This window comes from Bubalus bubalis, chromosome 6 (genome assembly GCF_019923935.1).
Source record: "Bubalus bubalis isolate 160015118507 breed Murrah chromosome 6, NDDB_SH_1, whole genome shotgun sequence".
Taxonomy (NCBI): domain Eukaryota; kingdom Metazoa; phylum Chordata; class Mammalia; order Artiodactyla; family Bovidae; genus Bubalus; species Bubalus bubalis.
The window spans coordinates 62,282,427-62,305,503 of record NC_059162.1 but is presented as its reverse complement, the minus strand read 5'-3'; the positions used below and the strand labels follow the sequence as shown (position 1 = coordinate 62,305,503).

General features: G+C 32.1%; 1 protein-coding gene across 14 annotated transcripts in view; it reads left to right on the top strand.

Annotated features, from left to right (window-relative positions):
- Nucleotides 1-23,077, top strand: part of ADGRL2 (adhesion G protein-coupled receptor L2) — a 302,557-nt gene that overhangs the window by 225,190 nt on the left and 54,290 nt on the right. For all 14 annotated transcript variants that reach the window (XM_044944794.2, XM_044944795.2, XM_044944790.2 and 11 more), the window contains one exon: nucleotides 17,953-18,062. In XM_044944794.2, the coding sequence (XP_044800729.1) occupies nucleotides 17,953-18,062 (110 nt within the window). The remainder of the gene's footprint in view (nucleotides 1-17,952; nucleotides 18,063-23,077) is intronic.

Here is a 23,077-nt window from a genome sequence, read left to right as displayed (position 1 = left end):
TCTCAAGAGTCTTCTCCAACACCACAGTTCCAAAGCATCAATTCTTCGGTGCTCAGCCTTCTTCACAGTCCAACTCTCACATCTATACATGACCACAGGAAAAACCATAGCCTTGACTAGACGAACCTTTGTTGGCAAAGTAATGTCTCTGCTTTTGAATATGCTATCTAGGTTGGTCATAACTTTCCTTCCAAGGAGTAAGCGTCTTTTAATTTCATGGCTTTCTCTTGCTTAGTATATTTATTCAGTGAACCTATTCATTCTCATAGGGTTTAAGCCTGCATTTCTGAGAAACTGCAGTCTTACCTTTATGCTGTTTATCCTAAGTGTTTTTATCTGTGGTGTCAAGTTTATCAACCGTTTTACATTAAGATAAAATGCATGTGGGGAAAAATAAATTAATACTACTAACTCATCATCTATGTGATGTATTTAGGTTATTTTCTGTTGAGTGATGGATTTGCGCTAATTCTTTCTCTCTTGGCTTAGTTTGTTTTAAGACATCTAAATGGAATTACAAACACCTCTCTTTGTCCAAAGATTGGGAGGTTACAATACAAACTCTTGAACCTTAGTACAGTAAATAACCATTAAAGCTGTTACTGATATATCTAATTGAACACATTCTTTGCATGTCACTTCAGTTCAGTTCAGCTGCTCAGTCGTGTCCAATTCTTTACGACCCCATGAATCGCAGCACGCCAGGCCTCCCTGTCCATCACCAACTCCCAGAGTTCACTCAAACTCCCGTCTATCGAGTCGGTGATGCCATCCAGCCTTCTCATCCTCTGTCGTCCCCTTCTCCTCCTGCCCCCAATCCCTCCCAGCATCAGAGTCTTTTCCAATGAGTCAACTCTTCGCATGAGGTGGCCAAAGTACTGGAGTTTCAGCTTTAGCATCATTCCTTCCAAAGAAATCCCAGGGCTGATCTCCTTCAGAATGGACTGGTTGGATCTCCTTGCAGTCCAAGGGACTTCTCAAGAGTCTTCTCCAACACCACAGTTCAAAAGTTCTTTGGCGCTCAGCTGTCTATATAGTCCAGCTCTCACATCCATACATGACTACTGGAAAAACCAAGCTTTGACTAGACTGACCTTTGTCGGTAAAGTAATGTCTTTTCTTCCAGGAAGCAAGCATCTTAATTTCATGGCTGCAGTCACCATCTACAGTGATTTTGGAGCCCAAAAAGATAAAGTCTGTCACTGTTTCCATTGTTTCCCCATCTGTTTGTCATGAAGTGATAGAACTGGATGCCATGATCTTAGTTTTCTGAATGTTGAGTTTTAAGTCAAGTTTTTCACTCTCCTCTTTCACTTTCATCAAGAGGCTCTTTGGTGGAAGGTCAGATATCATATTACAATTTGAATGTGTCCTATGGGACATGTAATATATGTCAGGTGGTAGAGGAATAATGTTTAAAATGTATGGAATCGAAAGCTAGAATATAAAATTCTTTTAGTCATTAAATGTGTAAAACTGCAAGCGGGAGATTTGGTTCTTATTGCTAACTAATCAAAACTGAAGTTCTTTTCTGTATATTTTTCCTGGATTATATACAGAACATAGAGAACAGATCAAAGGTAGTATGTACAATTATAAATGCACCATACTGTTCTCTTTTTTTAATGACTATCATATAAAACAAAATCTATCAGAATACCTGTGTTTGTGGAGCACAGACTATTAGCATTTCAATGAATATGAGCACATTGTAGGTGTTTACTTAATGTATCCAAACCATTAATAATGAAAAATAAATTTTGATCCGCAGTTTAGATGGAAAAGAAAAATTATAGAAAGTAATACTATGAAATTGTGAAGAGACATTCTTGAGATATTTGGTGAAAAAAATATTAAGGAAAGTATTTTAAATGAATGGAAAGCAATTAAATTATTAAAATGTTATTTTAGTTTTCTGTGGTTTGTTACTGTGATACTTGTAGGCTTTTAAAAATTAGTGATGTTTGTTGTGCTTTCCCTTTTTTTCCTAAATAATTATTCACTTTGGTACTGTATTTTCTACTTGTAATTTTTTTCTTAAAGTGGTAACCCTGTTTTATAAGATGTAGACCTTATATATAAACTAGAATCCACTCCTATTTTTATTTATAATGTGTTACTAGAAATTGGCACACTTTTCCACTATACAGTCTTAGGTTAATGTGTGCATTTCAGGATATTTCTTTCTTTTTAATTGTATTTTATTTTGTCTCCTTTATATTCCAAAGATTTAGGGTTTGAAAGGAGAAATTGAAAAGTTACAATTTTAACAAATCAGTTTATTAATTTAATTAAGTAGATAGCAAAATATGTATTCATTCAATAAAAGGGCTGAGATAGGAAAACATTAACATTTTTACATTTTTTGTTAAATGCTTGGTTTGAAGCATTTCTATTATAATATAAACTAAGGGACTTTTAAGCTATATGAGGTTTAAACAAGCACTCAAGAAATTATACTAATGGGCTTTGTTTTTATATTTTCTTTCCACTGTCCAGTTTCCCAGTTTCGGAAATTTCCTTCACCCCCACTTCCGACCCCTATTAAAACCTTTATGTAACAGAAAACATAATTTTTAAATTATGATGATTTCATAGTAATCATTAAATGATTAATAATGATTTCAGTGGATTTCTATAACATCATCAAAAATCTTTTGATAAATCCAAGGTTTGTTTTTAGTTTTACTCTCAGAACTTTTCAAAACAATACAACAAGAGGATGGAAGAGAATGAATTCTGAATTTTCTATCACATTTAAAAATTTTCTCATTTTATTCCACACATTAAATTATTTTATGACACAGTCCTAAGATGTTATCATTGTTAATTAATGGAATTCTGTGTATATAATCTGAAAGACTGTTTATAAGTAACTTTTGAAGTCTAGCTGCAAGTTATTGTGTGGGTGAGTCTATACCTTTTAAAACTGTATATAATCAGGTATGTTGGGTCGAGATATAGATTATGGTCGTTGCAAATATATTATCTGATGCTTTGGTTTAGAACCTTTATATGTGCATTTCAGTTTCTTTCAACCCTTGACAAGTAGACCTTTATTAAGCTGTGATGATTACTGAATATGAAATGTAACCAAGATTATTTTTATTCAAATATAATTTAAATATTCATCAAAGAGAAGTTATGCTTGAGACTGACAGAGACTGTTAACATCAAAAAATATAATTAACTGCATTGGGTATCATGAAGCAGAGTTAGCCAAATAGCCGAGAGGTGTAATTGCTCTAGAGTTTGAGAAGCATTGGTTTTATTTTATGCTATAGCTGTGGAATTAATAGTAATGTGGTTTCCTATGTGGGCCAATTAAAAACTGCCTGTTAAGGTTCATTGCTCCATAGGAAACCCATTGAATATCGCTTAGTAAACAGGATTGACATGTCAGTGTGTACAAGAAGATAAAATACAATAAAAACCATGAAAATGAGAAGTGGTAGTAAAAGAACTGTTTTTGCAAACAGTCCATTAAACTCTTTACAGTTACAGCATTGCAGTGGATATTATGGTATGCCCCCTAGATTCCCGCTTCAGACCAGGCCATTTTCCCCCTCAGCTGCCAAGGGAGTTGCCTGCAGAGGGGCTCAAAGTGAGTCCCTGCCCAGGAACTGCCATGGGCTAAAGGGATATAAATCCTTCTCCCTAGAGGAAGTCCACTGAATGCCAGAGTGCCAAAGGTTGGCCTCCTCATTTTTGCTGCATTTTAACACATTCCTGAAGAGCTCTCCCAACCTCAGAGCTCCCACCCTGAGGAATTTGCTAGGCCTTTATTTGCAGCCAAATTGTACTTCTCAGACTACCTAATCCTGCTTCACTTAAGGCTTCACTGATAGTTCTAAGGACATGATAAGCATCTCAGAGACTGTGGCTCAAATTTTGCTTCCCGTGTTACCCAACCTAAGAAAGGTAGTAATAGTAATTATTAAAAACAAGTCCTATTAGTGGTATTGGTTACAGATATTAAAGAAGTCTGACAGTTAAAAACTAAAACAGTTTAAACCACATTTTAAAAATGCCCAATTCATGTCTAAAACATGACATTTTACATTCTAAAGTTTATCTTTTGTCATCTTGTCCTTTTTTTTTAATAAAGATAATATTCTGACCTATGTGATGCTATTCTGCGTTTTAGTTGAATACAAAAGGAAAGTATTACTGATTGAACCCAGAAGATTTTTTTGTTGTCCAGGATGTAGGGATGTAAAAGTGGGCAGACATTCTAATGGTATCTTGACAGTAATGAAGGTGCTAAAATGGAAGAGCTAAAGGGTCAAAGATAAGAGCAGTAGCAAGATCTTCCAGTGTTTCTTTTTCATAATAATGACATCAAGTATATTTAATAAACTATTACTTCCAACAAAATATGTAGTGTTATGTGTGAATGTACTATTTTAAGTATTAGACTACTTTTTGTAAATAAAAATAATTCTAAAACTGGCTATAAAATGTGCAGCTTCAGATACAGATTTACAGATAATCTTGTATTTAGCTGTATTTTTTGTAAGACATTAAAATCCAAAAATAGCAGTAGATTTTATTTTTTTTAATTTAAATTTATTTATTTTAATTGGAGGCTAATTACTTTACAGTATTGTATTGGTTTTGCCATACATCAACATAAATCCGCCACGGGTATACACATGTTCCCCATCCTGAGCCCCCCCTCCCACCTCCCTCCCCGTACCATCCCTCTGGGTCATCCCAGTGCACCAGCCCCAAGCATCCTGTCGAACCTGGACTGGCAATTCCTTTCTTACATGATATTATACATGTTTCAATGCCATTCTCCCAATCATCCCACCCTTTCCCTCTCCCACAGAGTCCAAAAGACTGTTCTATATATCTGTGTCTCTTTTGCTGTCTCGCATACAGGGTTATCATTACCATTTTCTAAATTCCATATATATGCGTTAGTATACTGTATTGGTATTTTTCTTTCTGGCTTACCTCACTCTGTATAATAGGCTCCAGTTTCATCCACCTCATTTTAATGTGTACAATATAATTAGGTAGATATTTTATCTTTAATCTGCAGTGATAAAGGTGTTTTCCTGGTCATTCATTGTTGAGTATGCTTACCCTGTTTATATCTGTGGCCTAAGAGGGCATGTAGCTTTCAGAAGAGCAGTGTTGCTGTTTCACAGCACACAGCCCTGTACTCCCAAAGCCTTTACATGGTGTTAGTGGTATTTAAAACTCTTGAGTCTAACATTTTATAGGTCATGATGATCTGAGCTTTCATGATAATCTGAGCTTTCATGATGAACTGAGCTTTCACGATGAACTGAGCTTAGTTACTGATATGAAGCTAATTTAGGCTAGGAATGTTACATGGAATGGAAGCCTTCTGCCTTCAACTGTTAGAAACTTAAGCAAACCATGTAAATCAGAGTTTTACATGGTTATAGAACTATGCTTCACTTCTGAAAATTATCTTTCATTCATTGATTTATGCTTCCAAATAATTACTGAGTTGTGTGGTGGGCAAACTAATGTGTCAAACACGCTAAGATATTTGGGAACAATTGGTAAGAATATATATATTTTTAAGTGTACACACTGGCGTTTCTGAAGTCAGTACATTTTAGAATAAAGCACAGTGCTAGCCATGTGGTTCAAAGATGCTTAAAGCATATGCTCCCCCTTCCAAGATATTGTAATCTGTAAAGAAGATGAGATACATACAGAAATCACTCTGATACCTCAGATAGCACAGTAGATTTCTAAAAACTGATAGAGAAAGGAAAGTGATGTGCAATGTAGTGAGGTAGGAAAATGTTGAGGGAGTACTGAGTAGGTCTATTAAAGGAGTTATACAACTTCTGTCCTCACTTTTTTAAACTTTCTCACACCGCATCTTATTAATGTTCTCCTTCCTTTGGGGTATTCTAAATTCTCTTCTTGCAATTAGACTACAGAGGAAAGGATTTTTCAAAGATTGGGTTCTTTATATATTTCTCAAAATTAAATAGTTACATAAAATATTATATTTAAAATTTTAAACTCTGTAATATAGAAAAATAGCACTAGGGTTTTAAGCCCTTCATATGGACTCTGAGAACAACAAAGTTTCACTTACAGAGAATGGTAAAACATAATTTCATATCCATATGTTTATTTTCTGCTTCTTAGATTTTGTTTGGATGTGGTATAATAAGTGTATAACTGTGCTTTCAAAATTGTAGGTAATTCTGTAACTGGGGTATAGCAGCAGATAATGTCTTGTATTACTGTTTCTAGTACTGGAACCACCAGTGGATATAAAATTATCTTTTCCTTCCTTCCATCCTTTCTTTCTTTCTATCAGTTTAGGTATCTATCATTTATCTATCTGATTTTAGGTAATTTTTTGCCTTTGTGACTGAGATGTAGCAGAGGGCACTTGCCTTGATCTGTGCTTTTTTAAAAAATGAGCACTTTTGGTAATACACTGTAGACTGAATGCTTATGGGTAGGTGTTCGGTTATCGAGAATGCCATCAGCAATGCCTTGTTGCTTTCTTATCAGCTACTTCCTGCTGTCAGCTTGGCACTTCTTTCAATAGAAAAGGATTTGCATCAAATGTAATGCCTTATTATATACAGCTAACATGGGGTTTTTAATTGTGCAAACACAGGAGACTCCTGCAGTGATAGTCAATTTGATAAAAGGATTAGATTATGAATATTTTGTCATGATTAAAGATTAGTTCTGATTTATCAGAAGTAAGCCAGTGAAATTTGCCATATATTTATCAGTTAGGTGAGACTCCATTAATTTTGAGAGTGTATGAACCACAGAGTATCCACCTCTTTATAATTCTCTGATGAATTTGATTGTTTATATTCAGATTATGGGTATTAAAGATTGTTTTTAGCCTTCTGCACCTGCTCTACTGCTGAGTATCCCATGAATCTGTGGTTCCAGGCTTTTGTTTTTATTGTTTTTCATCTCTTGTCTTACAGAATACTTAGGTAAACATCTCTACAAAATTTCTGCAGTTTTTATTAATGTAAATGACATTAGTATGTACCAACAGGAGATATTCAGTTGTTCCTTCAATTAAAAAACCCTCAGTAAAACATAGAGGGATGAGAATTCCAATTTAGGAAGTAGTTACTGAGTGAGCACTTTTTGCCCTAAATAGGACTAGGCATTCCAAGGAATTTAAAAGAAGCCTAACAACATCTAACTGAGGAGATAAGACTAGGGTCCTAGAAACAGCTGAAGGCATTCATGGTATGAGAACTGATACAATGAAGTGCCTAACACTCTTTGGGGGTATTTGAAAAAGAATATAAACAAAAACATAAGGAGTTTACAGCTTAATTTTAAACATGGAAAATACTGGTGAGTTAAATAACAATTTTATACAAAATATAGAATAGAGCCACAAAGCAGAATATGATTAATTGCCAAATTAATTATATAGACAGTTACTGCCATAGGGAAAGGAGAGAAAGATCACTTCAGGTTCGCGTAAATGGGGAAGAATTGAATACTGTTTGGCCAGAATAGTTGATGTGCTAGCCTTTTCTTCCTCTTCCTTAGCAGATGCTTCTTGCAAATGTATGTTTCTTCTTTGGCTTGCATTAAGTGCATCACTGTGAGTTGGAATATAGGAGATGCTCAGACTATTAGTCTGGTGTCCTCAGTTCAAAAAATGCTCTACCCTCAGAGAAAAGATTCTTCAAATGGTTCTTCCATAAAGGAAAAATAGCTCAAGAAGTGTATAGACAGTGTTTTCTGTGAGAATTCAGTTCAGATGCATCTTTTTAAATTAGAATAACATAAGGATAACAAGATTATGTTTTTTATCAGGCACAAAGTTAGACCACATAATTAATAAAAAAGATTCATGACTTGCAGAATAATTGCATAGCATTTTGTTTTCCGAGAGTTATCCCTTTGTTGACCATTAACACAATGTATTTCCCTGTCCTCCAGCATTAATGTATCAGTTCAGTTCATATTATTAAGATACTGCTCACTTTTGCTTTTTCATCCCCCTTTTACACAATACATTTCTATATACTTTTTATAAGCTTTATAAGTTGCATGAGGAAAATAAATTACTGTAAAATAAAAGTAATAAAAAGTGCATTTAACTGAAAAACAAGTTTGATGAGGAAAGAATGTACTAAAAGTTGTGAAAGATTTCTTACTGAAAGAATTCATTTTGGGTAAAGAACAGCAGTGCTTTCTTGCCTCTTGATTAAAAAAAAAAAAATGAGCACTTACAGAATGTAGTCATTTTAATAAAAAACAAAAAAAAATTTCCTGAGTCAATTTTAAATACTTTAACAAAAATTGTATTTTTTGACATTACTTTTGCATAGATAGTAGATTTTTTAAAGCCACATCACCAAAAGTCTTATGAATTTGTTTCTGTGCTTTCATTTTGATTACATAGGAAGTTGTGTGAACATTAGCTGCTGTGCTGTAATCAAAGTGAGGTCTGTAAAAGAAGAAATTTATTAGCTGTCAATTAGACTAGAGATGAATTTCTTTTATATGCAGAGATTTATAATACTGAATAAATGACATCTCATGAAACATCTTAGGAGGCAGAAAAAAATATTTATGGCATAATTTTCCTCTTTGTCAAAATCACATCTAAACCAAGGGTGTTATCTTTAAGGTGAATTTAAAATAGGAACAACAAAAATCTAGTTTACGCAATTTTGCCCTCTAAAACTCCTTTTAGTTGCATGTTCTTTTGCATTATTTCAAACTCTAATCCTCTGAGCGGGCAATTAACAGACCAGAAAAGCCATTTGTGGAAAAGAAGAGCCATAAGGGTGAAAATATTTCTTCACGGAATGATCTTTAAGAAGTAAATAATTACAGAAGGCAAAGATTTTGGATGACCAGTCTAAATCTGAGGATAATTAGAAGGAATAGAGTATGAAAATCAAAATGCTTGAAATATACAACAATTCTCATATCATAACAAGACTAATTAAATATTTAGGAACCAAAAATCCCCTCACAATTTGAGGAAAAATAACCCATGACAAAAGGGTCTGTAACTTTGCAGATAATTAGCAAGGGTTATAGAAAGGAAAAACATCATAGATTGGCTCCAAGGCTCTGCAAGGTCATGTCTTATTATGCTGTGTCTTTTATATGGTCTGGTAACAAGTTTCTTGCTAATTTAATCTAACTAGGTCATCCCATAGTGATTTCCCATTTCCCTTGTTAAAAAAATGTGATAGCTTCTGCAAGTACAAACTATAGTAGGTTAACATTTTTATAAATAATTGTTCTTAATTGATACAGGTCATAATTTTTTGAATTATTAAAAGCAGAGGTCTTGAAAATTTGGACTCAGAAGCAGTATTTTTAAAGTACTTCAAATATTTATAGTTTTTATCCTCACTTAAATTATCTTGTTCTTTTCATTAAGTAGTTAGACCTGATGACCCTGTGAATGAACCAGTCTCAGTGGCATGCTTTGTAAATAAATATTTCTTATTTTGCTATTAAAAGCAAGTGCATTTTTGTTGAATATGCATTTCAACAAACAAGAGATTTTATACTGGATTAATAAGGCTCTGAGTCCAGCCTAATTTGCATTAAACTGACCCCAAGGTCCAGTAAAAACTGCAAGGAATTTCAAAGGTTCCTAAAACATAGAGAGTTGTTTTTAGAAAATCAGCATTGCCATTTCAAAAACCTTATTTTAGTAATTAATGTGGAATTTTTGAGGGGTTGTTTTTGAGTTTCGGAGATGCAAATTTAACTATAAATATTAAAGAATGCATACTTTGTGGTTTTAATTCCTAATACAGAATGATTATGGAAGGTATCAGTTTCATGTTATCCCTGTTTTCAACACAGTAAAAACTAGAATGACAACCTTCTGGATAAAAGCCTACACAGGATTTTATATCAAGCTTTTGTTGATTTTCTGTAGGTTACCTGATACTTTTTTTTTTCATTTTCTATTATTACATATTTGTTACATATGATACATTTTTTCAGTCAAATAGGTTTATATTTAAAATCGATAGGCCAGAAAAATAATTTGTAGTTTTGCATATAGTTATTTAAATAATAAATTGACTTTTTCTATATGTTTTTTTCAAATACAATTGCAAAGATTAAATCACAGTCACAATTTTTAAAAAATTAGGACTATATTTCAATTTTTTGAAAATACCAGTATATAGGAAAAGGAATGCAATAAAATTATATATTATTTTTCCAAATTATGTGTCCATGCATGTATCAGTATTCAAATATATTTTCCTAGAAATTAGGGTAGCAACTTCATTTCAATAATTCAGTTTCATTTCAAGGATTTTAGAACACTTTAGAAAGCACAATATATGAGTGTAACATCCTAACATGCCTAAAGAATTAAATACTATATGATGGATAGAAATCTTCTACAATACACAAATTATTAAATAAATTATGAGAACATAGTTATGTGACAAATGGGAACATTACTTTAGGAGACCTCTTTTTTATCATATTAATTACACATCATTTAGCTTCCTGATGTTATGTTTATATAGCAATTAGTTAGGCTCACAAATCATCATTAATAAATATTTAAAGAAAGCAGGACCCACTTTCCTTAGCTGTTCAGAATGGAAGTTTAGGTGATAAAAGAGCATTTCATTATACAGTTTAAAAAAAAGGCTTGATTTAACGTTCAACTCAGTTCCCTCTTTTATCTGTGAGGATCGTTGTAATTTTATATTTTGGATCATAACTTCTTTTTATCCCCTCACTTTATTTGATTGCTTTGTTTGAGAAAATTTATTTGGGAACTTAACTATTCATGTTTTAAGGTTAGCTGCTATGTGTGTAGAAAATATACAGTAAGTATGGACTCAGAAAGACAGGGTCCCAGTGCCTAGAGTACTGCATTCCTTGATCATTTGGAATTGTTAGTGCATGCAAAAGTTATTTGGAAGATAAAAGGTACTTTTTCCTCCATCCTTTAAATTAGATCTGTCTCCCTAGTGTTGTATTATTGGCTTTTGTGATACAAAACTCTATCCAAATTGACAGAATTCTCTGAGAATCAAGTACAGCTGATTGAAGCAGAATTACATGTTTGATATTTATTTTCTAATAACTTTATTTACAAGCAGCAGTAATCAGATTAACCATTCATCATTATTCATTCAAAAGCAACTACTGAATTGTTATTATGTACCAGGCATATAATCACCTCCAATAAAAATGTATAGCTTGACAGTGACCTTTTTTCTTTATTTTCATTGTATTTTTCTGTCCTCTCTAGTAATGTTTGTAAATTTTAAAAATTATTTGTGTGCTTGAAGATAATAAAATCTACTTTTTGACATATGATAATTTTTTGGTAATTGAGACTCAAGAATGAATATCATTTCTAGTCTGTTAATTAGGGGATGGGTTTATAGTATCAACTGTAGGCATTCTGTCCAGTTAGAAAAGTGCAGATTCCCCATTTGGATGTGGTTTAAACTCTTCCAAAGTACCCCTGTGAATGTGGTGTTTACATTTGGCCCTTTGGAAAGGAATATCATCACATGTTACCCTTGTTCCTTGAAAGCATTTATTTCATCTCCAGAAGGTATCCCAAGAAAGAAAGAGACTTGTTATTACTCGTATTTTATAATTGAATTTAAAAAATAACAGATGCCACTAAGAAATTGAAATTATTGGAGCAATCTACACTACACATACATTCTCAATAAAGAATTGGTCTAATTCTAGAGGGTGACTCCAAATTTCAGCAAACACTAATTTTTAGTTTCTGTCATGATACACTGAGCTTTTCTAGTGAATGCTGGAGTATTTGTTCAAGTCGGTAGATTTTGCATTTTTAATCTTCCTCAGAACTGTGGTGAATAATAGCCCCTGGCAGGAGATAATGAAATTTTCTTAATTTATATTTTCAAGCAGAAGCTTCAATGGAAAATGGCATCCTATGGCCTGGAGACATAGCTCTAGAGCAAGTTTCAGGGGAGATGCAATAATAATGCAGTGCCATCGAAACGGGAGTGATGGGACAGTGAAGAAGTAATTTAAGGAAGAAAAGAGAATGTACCAAAGCTTTTTTGTAGCATATCTAATGATCTGGGAAAGATTCCCAATGGTTTTTGGAGCATGACTGGAGAGACTAATGTTATCTTGCCAAAACAGAAACCCCTGCTTAATCAGCAGAACAAGACTATTGATTAAAACACCTCTCACAATAGATTACACATGGAATCTCATCTCCATACTTTGCACTTGGTAAAGTGTAATAATGAGCAGAAGATAATCAAAAGAAGAGTAAAAGCAATTTGTTGGGCATTGTACAATTCAAAATTAGAGTTGGAAAGGAAACAAATTTGCTGACTACTTCAGCCTGTTTTTAAAGCCATACACAGGAAATCATATGGGAAATACAGGGGATGCTCTGGAAGAACAAAAGATGTTCTGCACCTTTAAGGTTCGCAAATCTATGTCCAGTTTATATAAAGGAGTACTTTTATTGATACTTTTGTTGTTATTGGTAATTCATATTTGTTGAGGGATTCTGCAAAGGGTTTACTTACATTATCCTATTTAACCTTAATGACAAACTTCTAAAGGAGGTATTATGGTTTACAGATAAGAAAGCTAAGGTTGAAAGGTTTAGTACATTGCTTATGGACTCACAGTTAAGTAAGCAGAGGGCTGGAACTAAAACCTCAATTCTGTTTTATTCTAAAGCCTCTGCTTTTAAGCACTAATCTCCCCAATTAGCAAATAATTTTGCTTCTGAACAGAGTCAAATGATATGGTATACTGATGATTTTTATATACTTTATTCTCAGATTATAATAAGTAATGTGTCACTGTTCCTTCTTTCATTTACAGTTTTAAAAGATTAAGGAAAGCAGCATATTAATAGTTTATTTGCATTATTGATGTTTCATTAGAGATGAAGCACTACTGTCCACAAAATAAAAAGATAATGTTTCTTTAAAATACCACTGTTAATCTGTGCTGATAATTTCTAAGTAATTTCCATATACTAGTATGTAAATTAATGATAATATATATTTATAAAAGACATTTTTATCAATTACACATTTTTCTTGGCAACATTTATCTTAATTTCAAAAAATACTGTAGATATCTTAGAATTTAATTTTGAAACCTGATTACATTGACTATCTCTAAAAAATAAAATAGACTTATAATACTTTGAACTTCTTACCATCTGCTAATTGTGATGGTTAAAAGATACTCTAGATATTCCTGAAAGTATTTTTCTCTTACATACTCTGCACAAACCTAGACAATATCACGGACTTCAAATATCATACTCTAAGTTTTGCTAATAAGCAGGTATACTGGTACTCCATTGTACATGGAAAGTATTCTAATAGACCATTAATCTCCAAAACTTTTTGTTTATTTTCTTCAGCTTTTGAGATGTACATTTAGCTTTATTTTTGAATATAATTTTTCCCACTAGAGTAGAAAGACAGGAATGATTTTCTAAATAATTTTTTAAATTCAGATGTTTTTGCTCCATTTAAAGCAGCTCTCTGGCCATTAAAGCAGGATTTTGGATTTTCCGTGTGGTGGGTTTTATGATTAAAATGTAAATTTTATGAATATTAGTATCAGAAATAACTATATTCTGGTATCTCAACTCGATCATGTTACCAAGTATTTATTATTAGATTTATTTTACTTTACATATGGAATTCTAAGGATGAGTGTTACCTTATTTATATATTTTAGGTTTGAAAATTAGAGGAAGAAATATTTAATATGATAGAAAGTTGTAACCTAAAATAATGTATAGAAATAATACATAGGTGATTTTTTTAATGGTGCTTTTAAACCAGTGATGTGAAATAATGCGTAGCCTTTTACCTAAACGTGCCAACTTTGTGAAATTTTTAGAATGTCATTAGAACATTAAACATGACTATATGCTTAAAATTTGAGATTTGAGTACATATGTAGTTTTACATTTACTTATTTGATGATGTTAAATCATATATTATATCCAAGAAATTGCTTAAAGGTAAATTTTTGTAAGGACTGCCTTTACGTCCCTTGAGTTCTTTCTAAAAACAATAAATAGTATGTTTTCCCGTAGTTGAGCTACTTTATTAAAATGTGTTTGAATAGATAAGTCAAAGGTTAAATGTAGAAAAATTTGCAGTGGTTTCATTGGGTTTTGATTTGATTTCTGTTACTTTTAATGACATCTTGTGTCTAGGAAACATAACATATTTTTACAGATTACCAAAAATTTTATTTCCAGGTGTATTTAGTGTTATATATTTTCATTAGCTAGGAAAAGATTACACTTTCCCTCTGTTGTTGAAAATGGGCTCAACATATGATATATACATGTACTTAGAATTTGTACTTACTGAGACCTCTCAGGTTAGGAATCAAGGGATCCTTGATTCTTATGATCAAAATTAGCAATAGAAGATACGTTAACATTGTAAACTGTAGCATGTACTTGCTGCATAAATCATATTCATCACTAAAGGCTTTTCTATGTCACTTGTATTTTATTAAGACTTACAGAGCAAAAGCATGTGTTCCCATATATAATCTAGTCTTTACTAAGGTACCTAAACCTGCCTCTAACCCAGTGGTCCCCATAAATCAGATATCAGTGGAGCTAGTTCAAGCAGATTGCTGGGTACTAGCCTCCAGAGTTTCTGAGGCTGTTAGTCTTTAGTGGGACATGAGAATGAATTTCTAACAAGATCCCAGTTGATGCTCCTTGTCTAACAACCACATTTTGAGAACCAGTGCTTTAACTATCCTAACTCATTGTGTATCCTTACAAACATCTAATAAAATAAGTTCAATTATTTAAAAGCTGAAGTGTTTCTTTATGAGAACAGTAATTCCATTTCCTTCAAGTCATAATTAAAGTCCACCTATTTAAAAAACCCAGTTTATCCTCTTCTGCCTTGTTCTTATTCATACTGAATTTTTATGTTTCACATTTAAGAAAAGTATAAATTTTTAACAGAATGAGTCCACATGGTATTACTAAATATACTGATACTTTCATTGTTCATATAGCCATACCTTTATGATAAATCTTTTTCTCTGGAGGAAGAGAGAGAAGCTCAAGCCTGCAAATGTTCTTAGGGCTGAGAATGCAAACGGCTGAATGCCTTTCCTTTCTGGGCTTAGTTGTGACTTTTTATTTTCATTAGAATGAAAACTTGAAGCTGAGCAGTTGGTGGGAATTTACTTTGCCTCTGTGGCTAACTAATTGCTTTCTTTTTCCCTGTCTTCTTAAATAATAGCAGTTTGTAGTTTTACAGCCTCACTAACAGCATAATGGTGAAGGAATTTTCGGATTTTTCTTAGTACTAACAGCTCACATAGGGTATTTCCTTTTTCCTTGTTCTCTTACACTTTCTGTATTTGGAAACTTAAGACTACTTGCTTCATTCATAAAAGAATGTACATAGTCTGTAGTTTTATTTCCATCATTTGGTTCTCTAAGATTTTAGGTTTTCTTTCCCATCAATCAAGATCCTGATATGCAAATCTGATATTCTTGCACCATTGTGTTCCTCTTCTTGCTGACCCTTTACTATTTTAGTACCCATATTCCTTTTTTTTTCCCCTCAAGATTATTTTCTTGCACTTCTGATATGTAAAATAAACCTTTTTGACATCTTAGGAGGCTGTGAATTCTATAAATCTATATAACTGTATTTGTAGGAACTCCATTAAGTTTCTTAACCTTTTCAATTTTACTTAAACACTTAGCTCTAAAATTAGTACTTCTTGCTGTCTTATGCAATGTGATTATTAAGTGAAATAAAAATTATGTGATATAAATTATTATAATTGCTTGTGACATTAATTTGAACTTGTAATTGTGGTCAAATGACTAATGTAGAGTTATTCAGAAAAAGTAAATATGAGCAATTATTTTTCATTTTATGGTGTTTATCTTCTTTTAAACAAATTAATGGAAGCAAGACTACTTATCTTTTATATACTTTCTGCAAACATATTGTGACATTGATTGTTATTTTATCAGGTTTCTATCATGAGGATATTTTGAATAAATATTAAGATCGTTTTTATAAATATTAAAACATGCAAGAGCTTTGTTGAGTGGCTATAATATGTATATAGATGGGGTATATAAAAGGGGTATCTAACCCACAGGAGTTTAGATTTCTTTGTTTTTGAGAAGTCTGAGGGTGAGATAAAGGGAGGATCTTTGTTGGTATGAATAAGTACAAGCAAGGAAATTAACGATTTTAATTTTTGATGGGGGCTAGGTTAGTGGTTGAGAATTCTTGAGATCAAGAAACTTTAAAAGAAGTGATGAGCTCTTATGAAATTAAGGAGAAAATGAACTGGTTGAAATAATAGACATTGATCTATTGAGAAATCTTAAATCCATTTGTGATTTAAAATTTTAGGATATCAAAATTTTCCATGAGTCACGTTAAAATAATTCATTTACACTAAATGGAGAAGCACTGGCAAATTTCTTTAAATGATTGAACCATTTAAGAGAAGTACTGAATAAAGGGATTTGTGCATTAGTTTAATATTTGTATAAGCAATTTTAGTTATAATTTACTTAATAGTTAAAGCATCCACTTGAAGTTCATTTTATTATACCTTGACCTATAAAATTTGCATAATTGATCCTATAGAAGTTTTTAGGTCTTGCTGCTCTGCAGGGAAAATCAACCTGGTTTGAGCTGAAGTGGCTCTAAGGTTCATGACTTACATACCTACTCCTCTCTGACACAGTTCTCCTTCCCCTTACTTGACTTAGTTGTGCTAAAAACTAGGCTTTCGTTCTTTATTTGCCATTCTATAGTCTAGTAATGCACTATGGAATGTCTCACACTCAAATTATTAAGTAAATTTTGTTAAAATGCTATTGTTCTGCTTGCTTTGTCTTCCTAATTTATATACTGACAGAAAATATAATAAGAACCCTGCAAACATTCCATTGGGTTGTAATCAAGTCAAATTTAAAAGAAATTAAATTAAAATTAAATTTAAAAGAAAGTTAATTTAAAAGAAATAGTTCTTGCCTTTATATAGCTTATAACAAGATCATTGGGACAAATTCATAGAACTTAAATAAATAATCATCTTGCCTAGAATTCTAACTTAATTCTAATAGTCTCAATGACAATGAATCATTGACAACACAAAATAAGAAAATATTGCCAATAGGAATAAATAGGGCATTCCAGGTCTCATGTTAGTGACATTCTTTTTAATGTTGTATTTCAGGGAGTGTTAATTTAGAAAAAGTGACTGTATAATCATGTTGAAAATATAAGTATATTGATCTGTGAAAATAGTGAATGTAATGCAATGCTTAGACACTCAGTATGTACCAGACACTATGCTAAATGCTTTCAATGCATTCTATCATATAGACAGGCCAAAAGCATGGAAGGTGTAATCCATTGGCTTGGTATCTGGTATTCAAGAGTGTATAATATCTGTAATAGAACACAACACAAAAACCTGATTTAGAGAATAAACTTAACAACCTGGCTCTTCTTTTGTTTTAATATGTTTTCAAAATTTATTTCCACGCTGTTCAATTTATGACTCCATCTTTTGTTCAGTTCCATTCTTCTAGGTGCAATATTAATTCTTAAATATAGTAGGAAACCAAGTACGTTTTATTTTCAGTACATGTTGAACATGTCAAAAACTTCAATTAAAATGTATACTAAAATAACAGAAAACTATCAGTGATTTTCTTTTTATTTCCAGTTAAAAATTCATTGTGACCCATGATACAGAGGTATGACAACATAAATAAAATAGGACTTTTTGTATCTCTTTACAGTAAGCTATTATCAGTTGAATTTTTAAAAGTTATGGTACTAGTTGCTTAAAGACAATATGGATCAGTTATCTATTATATTTTTTATTAAGAATAAACAAATACATTGTTATTACACAAGTTTGATTTGTTTTGTTTTCCAGGTGCAACAATCGAACACAGTGTATAGTAGTTACTGGGTCAGATGTATTTCCTGATCCATGTCCTGGAACATACAAATATCTTGAGGTCCAATATGAATGTGTCCCTTACAGTAAGTATGAAGTTTATATTTTTCACTTTCTACAGCATTTCTCATTGATGCTGAAAGAGGACCCATGTGAAAGAAGCATATGTTTATGGCCTACAAAACTATTATGCATGCAGAGCACTAACAGACTTGGGCCTCCAATTAGCTTCATGAAGTGTGGAAGGAAGCCACAGTGTGAAGCTGGCCAAGTGTCTGTCTGTGTTCTTAAGTGTTTGGCTTTTAAGGCTAGTGTTTTTCCAGAAAACAAACTTGAATTAGCTATTCAATAGGGCTGATAGAAATCTGTACTTTTGCCCAATACCAGTTGCTGACAAATTGGTTTGGCTCACAGTTTTCTAAAGAAGAAACTGACTTCAGTTTTAATAGTAAGCTACTCGAATGGCTACCTGCTGTTGTGGTAACTTTAATGCCTGGTGAAAGCTACCACCGCAGTTAACTGAGGCAAGTGCTTTCCTTTTTGTTCCTTGTTCTTAAGGGAGCAGTCCTTTACCAGATTCGGTGATAAAATCTTAACCAAAAAAAAAAATAGATGTAACAAGTATGTAACACATATTTTTAATTTCTCAACATCCATTTTTAGTAATATCCTTTAGCAGGATATTTAAAATTTAATTGGAAACTTCATAATTAGGCTTCAGCTAATAGTGTAATTTTGTGTAGTTTTCCTTCTAACCTCAGAATTCATACTTAGAATTGTATTCTGCATTTTCAGTAGGAAAAAGCACTTTAGATGATTAAAAAGATTAAGTATATTTTGTTTGGTATTGTTCTTATCACCTTTACTTTTTAAATTAAAAAAATATATATATATGTGTCATGTCACCTTAATTCATAGGCATTTGAGTTAAGAATTCTTTAGCAGAAATTTTATTGATTTGCTTTAGGAGGACTTCCCTCCTTAAAAAAACGATGTGTAATAGTTTTTTTCCAGAACCTTAAAAACTAGGTTTCTATGCTTTAACTATCATTTCTGAAAACAAAGGGCCAATTTTAGATAACTATACTATGTCCAATATGGTAGTGATACATTCTTACACATCCCGTGAAGGCGCTGTCTCTCTTCTCTGCCCGCAGTTTTGATAAATTGCCTTTGTGTGGGGAATCAGTTAAAGGCCAAACACAGATTATCTTTTCTTTTCATTCCTGCTCTGTGTTCCTGTGTTACCGTGAAATGGATGCTTTTTATGTTTTCAGTATTTTCTATACCATTTGTAGGATTGGAAGCCTACTGAGTGCACTGATCTTTGTATCATTTCTCTTGTGTGTAGTGTTGGTGGCTCACATAATCATTCTCCTGTGCCACTAGAGGAACATTGTATTCTTTGGAGCTAACCAAAATTTTGTTCCGTAAAGTCACTTTTGCGTGAATTTAGCATGGTCTCTGTCCTCAAGTTAGAAAAGGAATACAGCATCCATTCCCACACAGTGGAATCAGTCAGAGCTGCCAAGAATTGTCTCTCTGGAGCCAGTTCCTGTAACCTAGTCTAAAGATCAAGAACAGTGTTAAGATAATATTATTTTCAGACTTTTAAGTTATTTCATGTGCTTTTAAAGAAAGGAAAGTGTGGATATCTTCTGGAACATCTAACTTTCAAAATTTTACTTTTTCAGTTCTCCAGAAGTGTTGTACATTGTGCACCAAACTTGCAAATAGCTATTCTCAAGAGAAGTATTTGTTCTTTTTAGTGTGTGTCCTTTAAAAAAAAAAAAGACAGTAATAAATTTGCTGTTACCTTTCTAGATATTTGCACGAAGCAGAAATAAGTCTGTGGCTTTGTAGAAACTACTCCTTGCTAAAGAATAGAAGTAATTATACTTCCTATATACCGTACAGGGGTGACACACTATGGATTCCAGGACTTTCACTGCCAGTGATCCTTTTAGATAGTTTTGATCTTATTTTGGGTCTGTGTTATCTCCTCAATCTCTTTTCCTCATGCTTCTGTTATAATCATCTCTCATACTTGGTTTAATTTTAATCTCCTAGCTTTCACTTTTCCCTTGTTTTAATAGTGTTTTAGTAGGTTGTAATGTTTGCATACTCCTTTTATCCTTTGCTTAGTTGATAAAAACTGTCACCAACAAATAGCATTTATTATGTGTCTGTTATCATCCGGTTTTATGCCACTGTCTATCCTGAGCAAATGCCTCAGAAACATATCCAACCCAAACTATTTTCTCTTAGTTTAAAAACAAAAATTCAGAAATTTTCCATGATCTCTGAAAATTTTATAGTAAATTTATGCAACAGAGTCCATTACACATGCTGTAGTTTGTTTTACTTTGTATGTTTATAGACAGACACATGTATTATATTTGATTAGTAATTGAATGAATATGTGTTTAAAACAAGTCATAAGGATCCTATGGATAAAGGAGAATAATCAAATCAGAATTTCCATGTCCCATAGGCATGATTTGTTTTTTATTTTTGAACCCTCTTATTTCAAATTAAGTTTTTAAAATTATACCATAAATTTAGCTATGTGTTAGTTGATGAGTAAAAAAAACCTTTTACTATTGATGTGTCATTATTAATGAATAAACATAAGATTATTCAGACTGAAATAGTGTGTCACTTCAGATACAGAGTATGTAGGTCTTGTTTGGGTCGACTTCTTGTCTTCAAAACTATGTCCTCCACTGTTGTTAGTGAGTCATGTGTTTATGTTTGTTCTATAGCATAGTAAATGTATTGTTATGAATTAATTCGTACAGCCTCTTAAGACAACTTACAGCATATATTTGTGATAAAAATACTAATTTCATTAACTTTATTGTATTTTTCTGGGTTGATGAAATTTTGACTAATTTGACAGAGCTATATATCTTTTAGGTTGTCATAAAAATCATAATGTGAGGCCTTTTGTTTTAAATATCTATATTTTATACACTTTATCAATCATCAAAGGTTTTAATTTATTTTTACTTTTACATTTGGATGTTACTTCTCAGTTTTCATTAAAATTGTAAATTTTATATATAATATATATCCATTTTATTTTTTATATAAATGATACCAGTTAAATCATAAATGAAGTCTTACCTATTTAATATTTTGCATAGTAACTGCACTGTCGATTTAGTGTATCAAGTAATAAAACTAACTCAGCCATTTTCAATTAATAGAAAACAAAATATACTTTCTACATCCTTTATTGAACTTGTTTTAATTTGTTTTAAATGCATAACATTTTTAAATTAATTATTTCCATTCTTTGCATTTAATTGATGTATTTGAGTAAAATCATCCTTTCCTAAAAGGAAAGAATATAGCTGTATATAGAGTTAGTCTCAGCAAACTCACCACTAATGATTTCTTTTATCCTTATTTTCCCACCACGCCCCTTCCATTATTGATTCTATGCAGGTATAATATTGCTCTTCACTGAGCAGTAATTTTAGGACTAGTGGTTAATAAAGAAAAGAATTGTTCCACATCAGTAACACTGAATTTCATTTTTACTGGATGTAGTCAGATTTACTCATTAATGAAGCAAGTATGTTTCCTGAAAGTGGTTAAATAGACCAAGTTGGATTGGGGCAGGGTCTCTTAATGTGGAAGGTTTCCTATGACAAAACTCATTTTTCCCTAAGGTATTTCAGGAGGTCAGTATTTAATCTTGATGAATTATTGCAATTTAAGAAAAATTAATCAAGCTAAGGCATTTAATGAAATGTGCAACTACAGTATCTTTGAGTACCCATTTGGAGTTACAGTATTGGCACACCCTAATGCATTTTAATAAGGGAAGAGGGGGAATCACAGACATTAATCTGATCACTTTTTGAAATTCAGGCAACATACTTCGAAGCCTACATACAATCTAAAATAATATTTTATAGTTCATAATTATTTAAATATTGTTTACCAGCAAGGATATTCTATAGCATACTTCGTAACTTTATAATCTATTTCTTTAAATATCTTGAAGGGAGGATTTTTTCTCCTGTAACTCTACTGATCAGGTTTGTTTTATGAAAGCATTTACCTTTCATGGGGTCTGTGGAAATCGAGGTATTTGCTTTGAATGCTCAGTATGATTGTTGCATGCTAGCTTGCTTTTGTGTAAATTGATGATGGTAGACAATGTCATAATAAGCTAACCATAATTCTTTCTTCCTTTTTCTCCTTGCCTACTGTGCTTGCTTTTTCCTTGTATGTATTTTGCTTACTTTTTTTAAAAATAGATTTTGTATTACAAGTTTGGGAAATGTGATGTAGAGAATTTAATGAGAATTTTATAATATAAAGTAAATATATGTGTAAATAAGTAAAGTTACTCATTATAGTGGGGAGGAAAAGTATATTATCTTACCCCACCCTTCAATATAACTATTGGGATAAAGGGGGAGGCTTATATATTCCTGAAAAGGAGGCTAATTTTTTATAGTTAAGATGGTTTTTTCTAGAAGCAGAATTTAATAGAAAAAATTGAAACATACTGAGCTGCATAATTATATATTTCTTCTTACATACGTAATTTTGAAAAATGTAAAAATACCAGTATTCATTACATTTAACCTGAGCTTCAAAATCGAATTGCCATTTTGTAAACATATATCCTTGTTGTTATGTTTACCTAATTTTAGTCAGCTTAATAATGAGTTCACATGATAAGATAAATGGAAATAACACGCCTATGCATGCAGTTGTGTCTGTAGCATACCTATTTAAAGTAAAACTTATTAAGAATGCTGGAAAGGCAAGAGTCTGTATACCACACATTAGTGAAGAGTCTCATTATTTATTCAGGTACACTAAGTGAAACAACATGCCAACATATTTGTATTGCCTCCTTAATCTACTAAAATGATTGATCCATGTTCTTTTATGTAACTTTAGTATCTTTCTCCTGCTAGGTTTTCCTGTTGTGTGTTTCTCTTTATCCAAAGTAGTGCAGCTCTTATTCTTCCTATATTTAGCATCTATTACAAATTCAGTCTTAGACTAATAGTCAATTTATTTTAATCTTTTTTCTTTTTTCCTTGCACTTTTTTTTTTCTTCCGATGCTTA